Source organism: Rana temporaria, chromosome 3 (assembly GCF_905171775.1).
Source record: "Rana temporaria chromosome 3, aRanTem1.1, whole genome shotgun sequence".
NCBI classification, from domain to species: domain Eukaryota; kingdom Metazoa; phylum Chordata; class Amphibia; order Anura; family Ranidae; genus Rana; species Rana temporaria.
The window spans coordinates 279,158,304-279,167,366 of record NC_053491.1 but is presented as its reverse complement, the minus strand read 5'-3'; the positions used below and the strand labels follow the sequence as shown (position 1 = coordinate 279,167,366).

The 9,063-nt window shown below is 49.4% G+C and overlaps 1 protein-coding gene across 1 annotated transcript; it reads right to left on the bottom strand.

Annotated features, from left to right (window-relative positions):
• Positions 1-5,327: 5,327 nt before the first annotated feature.
• On the bottom strand, positions 5,328-8,503 carry LOC120932359 (the record flags this gene model as incomplete). The annotated part of the gene is made up of 1 exon (XM_040344689.1): positions 5,328-8,503. A coding segment is annotated over exon 1 (3,105 nt), but the record flags the coding sequence as incomplete, so codon positions are not given.
• Between the last annotated feature and the right edge of the window lie 560 nt (positions 8,504-9,063).

Here is a 9,063-nt window from a genome sequence, read left to right as displayed (position 1 = left end):
CACGTAAATGCCATCTAGCGGCGGCCGGCGTCATTACATTTAAGATCCGCCAGTGTAAGTGACTTACAGATGGTGGATCTTAAGTGTATCTATGCGAAAATGATTCTAAGAATCAGTCGCATAGATACACGGGTCAAAAAAGGGAGATACGATGGAGTATCCTGAGATACTCCATCGTAACTTCTATGAGAATATGGCCCAATGTATTTTATAACGTTATGCGAATTGGATGCTTTTTAAGAGAGAGCAGCCTGGTCCCCCCTCGATATCAACCTTGACACCCCTGGAAGGTTTTCCCTGGTTTCCTCAGGGAGAGGAAAGAGGTAGTTTAGGGTGCTGGGGTGCTGGGTGCTGGGGTAGGGAGGGGAAAGGAAACTGTGCAGGAGTGGCACCACAAGGGAAACTTCTTCCATTGGGGGATTTAGTAAAGAATATGGGGGAGGTAGTAATGGCGGAATGGAAATACGGTCAGTTGAGGGACTGGTTTAATAAATGGAAACATCAGATGAGACCCGCAAATCTATTGAACACCTTTGAGGAGTGGTGTGTTAATTTATCAGAGCCGGCCATATGTTATCTCCAATGTATAAATTGGTGTTGAGTGCTTACGGTCATACAACTCCCTACTACATTCGTGAGTGGGAAAAGGAATTTGGCCATAATTTTACGACAGAACAAGTGGATAGATTGATGGAGACAACACACCATTTCTCAATTAGTTCTTATATACAAGAGATGTTCTATAAATTCCTTACTAGATGGTACCGGACTCCGACCCGCCTGGGTCAGATGTACCCGTCCGCAGATACTAACTGCTGGAGGGGATGCAACCAGAAGGGGTCTTTTTTACATTTATGGTGGCAATGTCCCAAGATTAAGAAATTTTGGGATGAGATAACACCCTGGATAAAAAAAGTTAACACTTAGAGCTATAGAGCCCTCCCCACTACATTTCCTTTTTCATGGGATGCAGGGCTGGACTGGGACAAAAATTTGGCCCTGGACTTCATCAAGACCGGCCCACTTTTATTCAATAAAATGCTGCCCCCACCCCCCCCCAAAAAATCACGCCCACCAAAAGGCCCCTACATCCATTATTGTATATCATGAGAGGGTGATAGAGAGGGGAATGAGAGAGAGGGATGAGGGAGAGGGGGGTGAGTGTAAGAAAAAGAGAGTGAGTGTAAAAGAGAGGGGGTGAGTGTAGGACCCCTTTTTACACTGAGGCATTTTTTTAGGTGCTTTTGGGCGCCTGTAAAGTGACTGATAAACGCTTCCGCTGCAGTCCCAGTGTGAGTGCCTGAGTGCTTTCACACTGGGGCGCTGCCAGGGCATTAAAAAAAGTCCTCCAAGCAGCATCTCTGTTTTAAAAAACGGCCCACTGAGCCATCGGCCCACCGGGAAACTCCCTGTAGTCCCTATGGCCAGTCCATCCCTGATGGGATGCCATCATCTATTAAATTGTATAAAAGAAGTGTCACTCCACACTTGCTAAATACAGCTAAGGCACAAATTCCTAGGTTCTGGAAACAATCGAGATGCCCCACGATAAAGGATTGGAAGGGGGAGGTAGAGAGGATTATGGAGGCAGAGAGATGGGTACATACAGTGAGAGATCAACAGGACAAATTTAAGGATATATGGGCAGGATGGTTATACTATTCCTCCGAGATAGTGACGGACTGACCCAGGGGGTGGGGCGAGGGGAGAAGAGCCAAGCCAGGGTTTTTTTTTTTTTTTGTTTGTCCTGTTTAGTTGGTGTTTCCCTCTTCTTCTTTTTGGAGATTTGGGGATACTGTGTGTATGCGAGTGTATCCCGCCACCCAAGGGTGCTCTGAAAGGAAGAGCAAGGATATGTGAGGGGCAAGAGGGTTACTTGCCCTGGGGGGGGAGGAAGGGGGAGAGAGAAGAGAAATTCCTTTTTTTTTTCTCTTTCTTGCTCTCTCTTTTAGGGGGATCTGCGCAGGATAGGCGTGGAGTATGTTTATATCTGCTCAGGACGAGAGCAAAATTAGAATGAAGAGGAAAATTTCAAGTAATGAAAGGATTGGGGGAGGGGGGAGGGGGAGAGATTCAAGAGAATTTTATTAGATTATGGTGGAACTTTTTCGGTTTCCCCCCCGCCCTACTTTCTTGCTCTCCTTGCTGATTGGAAAAGAGAAATATAGGGCATTATTAACCACTTCAGATCCGCGCTATTGACAAAAGACGTCTGCAGCGCGGACCTGAAGTGCCGGGTGGACGTCTTTTAAAGTGCATTACCCGCGCGCGCCTCTGGGGGGCGCGCAGCGGGTAAACACTGTCCCGGCGCATCGCTGGGAAGCCGATGCGTGTACCTGGCGGCCGCGATGTCCGCCCGGTACACGCGATCGTCGGTAACACAGCAGGGACGTGGAGCTCTGTGTGTAAACACAGAGCTCCACGTGCTGTCAGAGGAGAGGAGACCGATCTGTGTCCCTTGTACATAGGGACACAGCATCGGTCACCTCCCCCAGTCACCCCCCTCCCCCCACACAGTTAGAACACACCCAGGATACACATTTAACCCCTTCCTCACCCCCTAGTGTTAACCCCTTCCCTGACAGTCACATTTATACAGTAATTAGTGCATTTTTATAGCACTGATCGCTGTATAAATGTCAATGGTCCCAAATTTGTGTCAAAAGTGTCCGATACGTCCGCCGCAATATCGCAGTCCCAATAAAAATTCGTAGATCGCCGCCATTACTAGCAAAAAAAATAATGAAAAAAATAATAATTTTGTTCCCCATTTTGAAGGCGCTATAACTTTTGCGCAAACCAGTCGCTTATTGCGATTTTTTTTTTTTTTTTTACAAAAATACGTCGAAAAATACGTATCGGCCTTAACTGAGAAAAAAAATTGTTTTTTTTAAAAAAAATTGGGATATTTATTATAGCAACAAGTAAAAAATATATATATATTTTTTTAAATTGTTGCTCTATTTTTGTTTATAGCACAAAAAATTAAAACCGCAGAGGTGATCAAATACCACCAAAATAAAGCTCTATTTGTGGGGAAAAAAGGGCGTCAATTTTGTTTGGGAGCCACGTCGCACGACCGCGCAATTGTCAGTTAAAGCGACGCAGTGCCGGAAGCTGAAATTTCGCCTGGGCACGAAGGGGGTTTATGTGCCCAGTAAGCAAGTGGTTAAGCTCCTTTTTTTTTTTAGATAAATAAAATAGAATGAAAGGGGTAAAACAGGAGCACAGATCCAGAGCAATCCAAGGGGAAAGGGGAACGAGGGTTATATGTTAAAGGGATTTTATAGGGAGAAATTGTATGCATTGTTTTTGTCTGTCTCTGTTTACTGTTTGTTTTTTACTTTGATTGGAAAATGAGATTTGTTATAATAAAGGAAAAAAGTGATTATAGAGAGAGCAGTCTGGTTTATGGGGCAGATGTAGGCCCATGGTATGAGAATAAAAGTTCCTCAAATTTCGCCTGATCCATAGGAGAAAGTGTTGGGACCATAAAAGGCTGCCATGTACGGCAGAAACGTGTTTTGGTCTTTTCGTGCGAAAAGTTTGTGTTGAGTTTGTCCTTGAATAATAGATGTAAGAGTTCTCTTTTAAGTTGTGAGGTGTTTGGCTGTATGTTGGATGTCCAGTTATGCAGGATTGATCTTCTGGCGAGTAAGAGGCAGATCAGGACCAATCTTTGCCGGTGGGGGTAGATTTGAGTGACCAGGGAAGTAACTGGTCACCAGTGGCCAAAGATAAAGAGCAGGGGGTCTTTAGGTAATTTCAGTAAGGTTACTTCAAAGATGTAGGATAGGACTTGATCCCAGAATAATGAGATGTAGGTGCAAACAAACCCTTTAATTCAGGTCTCGACAAAATCCGGGGCACCAGATCGCAATTGCGACAAGAAATTGTGACCTGGCGCCTGGGGAAGCTTAAGCCTGCAGAAGGCCGCAAAGCCGCTGCCTAAATTACCGGCCGACGCAGGGCGCGATCGCGGCGGGCCCGCGCCCGCCGGTAATTGAGGCAGCGGCTTTGCGGCCTTCACAGAAGGAAGCTGAGGCCTGAAAAAGGCCGCAAAGCCACGGCCTCAATTACCGGCCGGCGTAGGCTGGCCGGTAATTGAGGCCGCGGCTTTGCAGGCCTCAGCTTCCTTCTGTGATCTGGTGACATCTTGTGGTGGCCGTTGGCATTACAGGTTACATTACATTACAAGTAGGGATGAGCTTCGTATTTGAGTCAAACTCATGTTCGACTCGAACATCGTATGTTCGATCGTTCGTCGAAATACGAACAAAACGGGTCGTTCGCGCCAAATTCGAGTTACGTTTCACAGACCATAATTCACTGCGGCATCGCTGGCTGATGATTGGCCAAGAATGCACTATGACCCGCATGCTTGGCCAATCACAGTTTGCAAAAAACGGAGAGCCATATTTGGCCAAAGCCAGGGTAGCGTTGGCCAATTATGGCTCAGGGGGGTTAGAACACGCCCCACACTATAAAAGGCCGCCTGCAGGTCGGCCTTGTGTAGTGTGTTTCAGTGGTTAAGAGAGGACAGAGAGAGTGTCATTTTTTGCAGGTAGATAGAGCAGGCAGGCTAGTCAGTGAATGTTACAGTGTGTAGAGGATATTGTGACGATATTGGTATGATATCCCCGTCAACGTTCCCTTCTTCCCATAAAAGAAATCACAGCAGCATCCATACATGAGCCAAGGCTTAATGCTGGTATAACACAGAGTTTTAATAGTAAAAAACACAGCTTATATGTGGTTACAACTGTTACAATGACAAATCTCCGCCCCCCCCTCACACAGTGGGGGGTCTTCAATACAGCTCCTTTGAAATAAAGATATTTCTTTGAACTACTCAGTAGCTAGCCGGTTCGGCACCGCATATAGAGAGATAATTATCACAATGAAGCAATCAGCATAATTAACACAAGCCACTTATCTAATCACAGTAACCAGTAAACACAGGGCTAAAACAATTAACATTTGAAACAGGGCTGGCTGCAGAAGAGTACTTACACTTAACAGCCTTAAACAAGCAGGGAGGATTAAACTGAAGCATATAGGTAAAAAGTCCATCACAATGCATTTGAAACAGGGCTAGCTGCAGAAGAGTAATTACAATTAACAGCCTTAAACAAGCAGGGAGGATTAAACTGACATATAGGTAAAAAGTCCATCACAATGGCCCCCCTTCTTCTCCCTGCTCCGGAAAAGCCGGTTGGACCTTTCCTGGTCCAGTAGGGTTGACGGGTTCAGAGCTTTTAGTCCGAGGTTAACTCCGTTTGGCGTGACAATCCATCAGCATTCCCGTTTTGCTTGCCTGGGCGGTAATGAATCGTAAAGTCATAGGGCTGTAAGGCCAAGCTCCAGCGTAGCAAACGGGCGTTGTCCCCTGAAACCCGGTTAAGCCACACCAAGGGGTTGTGATCGGTGATGAGAGTGAAAGCCCGGCCATAAAGGTAAGGTGTGAGTTTTTTGAGTGCCCATACCAAGGCCAAACACTCTTTTTCAATGGTGGCGTAACTGACCTCCCTTGGCAACAGCTTCCGACTCAGGTATGCCACCGGGTGCTCTCCTCCATCCTCCCCGATCTGGCTTAGTACTGCCCCCAGTCCAAACATTGAAGCATCTGTGTGGACAATAAATCTTTTGTTAGGATCTGGGGTAACCAACACCGGAGCATTAACCAGAGCAGTCTTTAGGGTTTGGAAAGCCACCTCGCATTCCGGGGACCACAGGACTTGTCGGGGTAGCTTCTTTTTGGTCAAGTCGGTCAGGGGTTTGGCCAGGGCGCTATAGTCGGGTACAAAGCGTCTGTAATAGCCGGCTGTGCCCAAGAAAGCCATGACTTGTGTCTTGGTGTGGGGAGTGGGCCAATTGGCAACGGCCTCGATCTTGGCCGGCTCCGGCCGTTGCTTACCACATCCTACTCGGTGGCCCAAATATTGTACCTCTGCCATACCCAAATGACATTTGTCGGGTTTCAGGGTCAGCCCGGCCCCCTTGATCCTATCCAATACTACCCCTACGTGCTCTAGGTGCGCTTCCCATGTATTGCTGTAGATGGCGATGTCATCCAGATAAGCGCATGCAAAGCTCTGGAGACCCCCAAGTAACTGATCCACCATCCGTTGGAAGGTGGCCGGGGCGTTCTTCATCCCGAACGGCATAACCCGGAATTGGTATAGGCCGAACGGGGTGATGAAGGCCGACTTGAGTCTGGCATCTTCTGCTAGAGGAATCTGCCAATATCCCTTGCATAGGTCTATTGTGGTCAGATACTTCCCTGCAGAGATACGGTCAAGCAGCTCGTCCATCCGTGGCATCGGATAGGCGTCCGTAACTGTCTTGTCGTTGAGGCGCCGGTAATCTACACAGAAGCGGGTTGTCCCATCCTTCTTTGGCACTAAGACTACCGGCGAGGCCCAAGGACTTTCTGAGGGTTCGATTACGCCTAGCCGAAGCATCTCATCTATCTCCTTCCGCATTCCTTCCCGGACTGCTTCGGGGATACGGTAAGGAGGCTGTCTCAGGGGTGTCTGTCCTGGAGTCTCCACCTTGTGTACGGCTAGGCGTGTGTATCCAGGCTCCTGAGAGAATGTGGCCTGTTTTATTTCTAGTAAGCGGCCAGCTTGAGCCCGCTCTTGCGGCTCCAGCTGTTCACCTAGCTGGACTTTCTCTATCTGGGTCATCCCTTTGCTACTGCCCAATAGGTCGGGAAGGGGTAGGGTCTCTGTGTCTTCTCCTGCTGGTGCACAGATAGCGGCTACCTCCTCTGCCCGTTCCTGATAGGCCTTGAGCATGTTGATGTGAAAGGTTCGTTTCACATCTTCATCCTCGCAACTGGCTATCGTGTAGGTAGTGTCGCATATCTGTCCTATAACTTTATAGGGGCCCTGCCAGGCAGCCTGGAGCTTGTCAGTTCGGACCGGCCTTAATACCATGACCTTTTGGCCTATCTGAAAGCTCCGGTGCCTAGCCCGTCGGTCATACCATACCTTCTGGCGCTGTTGGGCCGCCTGGAGGTTTTCTCGCACTGTCTGGGCTAATTCCTCCATGCGATCCCTCAGCTCCAGGACATAAGGTACAACCGGGGTCCCCTCAATTTCTGTTTGCCCCTCCCAGTGATCCTTGATGAGATCTAAGGGCCCCCTCACCCGCCTCCCATAGAGAAGTTCGAAGGGTGAGAATCCGGTCGATTCCTGCGGTACCTCTCGGTAGGCAAAGAGAAGGTGCGGCAGGAATCGCTCCCAATCCTTGTACGCCCCTGTGAACGATTTCAACATTTGCTTTAGCGTTCCATTGAAGCGCTCGCACAGGCCGTTAGTCTGGGGGTGGTATGGGGAGCTAGTCAGGGATTTAACTCCACAGGTTTTCCATATCTGCTGGGTTACCTCGGCCGTGAATTGGGTTCCTTGGTCGGACAGAACCTCCTTGGGAAAGCCTACTCGGGAAAATACTTTAACTAGGGCCTCTGCTACAGTCTCAGCCTGTATGTTAGAGAGAGCTACCGCTTCGGGGTAACGGGTGGCGTAGTCTACTACGGTGAGTATATACCGCTTGCCGAAACGGCTAGGTTGGGCCAGGGGCCCTATAATGTCCACGGCTACCCTTGTGAACGGTTCTTCAATAATGGGCATGGAAACTAGTTTAGCCTTTGGGTGGTCTCCCTTTTTACCTATACGTTGGCATACCTCGCACGTTTGACAATACGCCCTGACGTCGTCGGATACCCCAGGCCAGAAAAAGTTCTGGGTTATCCGATACCCTGTCTTGCGTATTCCCAAATGGCCTGCCAAGAGTACGTCGTGCCCAATCCTCAATAACTCCTGCCGGTACTTCCGGGGAACTACCAGCTGGCGTTTTTGCTTAGGCCCTGGGGCATTACCCCGGGTCTCGGTGAGCCTGTACAAGCGGCCTTCCTCCCAGATAAATTGCTCCTTCTCTAACCCCCCTTGGCCCCTCCTGGCTTTCTCTCGATACTTTCTGAGGGAAGGGTCTCCGGTCACCTCCCGCCCAAAGTCCTCTGGGGTGTCCCAGGGTAGGGGTTCCACAGTCAAGGGTAGGTTGGGTTGGCTTACCTGGGTCTCAGTAGGAAGCGGATGACTCTCGGCAGCGCGACTTTGTGCTCTGGTGGTTACTGCGTGGGCCTCCTGAGCGGTGGTAGAGGCGAACGCCGAAGTCAGGGGCCCAATGTCGTTGCCCAAGATGACTTCAGAAGGTAAGTCTTTCATGACGCCCACATGAACATCGCCAGCTCCCGCACCCCAGTCCAGGTGTACCTGTGCAGTAGGAATACGGTATACTGCCCCCCCTGCCACTTTCACAGCAATTGATTTCCCCGGTTTCTCTGATGCAGTAATAAGGTGTCTTTGTACCAACGTGATGGTCGCCCCACTGTCTCTTAATCCTCGGGCGGTTTTTCCGTTAACCATGACCAGCTGACAATGGTGTTTCCGGTTGTCCGTAATAACAGATTGTACCGTGAGGGCTTCGTAAAGGGGGCCCAATGGTTCTTCCGGACCCAGCTCCTGGGGATCCCAAGCCGAGTCTACACAATGGGCTGCTGCTGGTGGGCGGTACCCAGGTTGAGACCAATTTGACCTGGTGTTGTCGTTCATGGGGCAATTTTGCTTGAAGTGACCGAGCTGTTTGCACCGGAAGCAGCGTTGTTCATTGTCCTCCTGGCGTGGATAGCGAGGGCTAGATGTCATCGGTCTGTTAGGAGGTTGGTATCTAGCGGCTGGTGGGTGTGAGGGCGCCGTTGGTCGTGGAGGTTGTACCCGTGGTGTGACCTGGTTTGTCTTGCGAGTATCCGCATATTCATCCGCCAACATCGCGGCCTCTGGTAGAGTCATGGGCCTGCGATCTCTCACCCAATCTTTGACATCCGTCTGGATGTGATTGTAAAATTGCTCCAGGAGCAGTAGTTGCAAAATGTCCTCTGCGGTGGTGGCCTGGCTGCTGTTAACCCAGTTAGAGGCCGACAGGGACAGCTGGCATGCCCATTCCGCGTAAGAGTCTTTCGTGGTTTTGCGTGAGTCCCTGAACTTCTGTCGGTGGGAC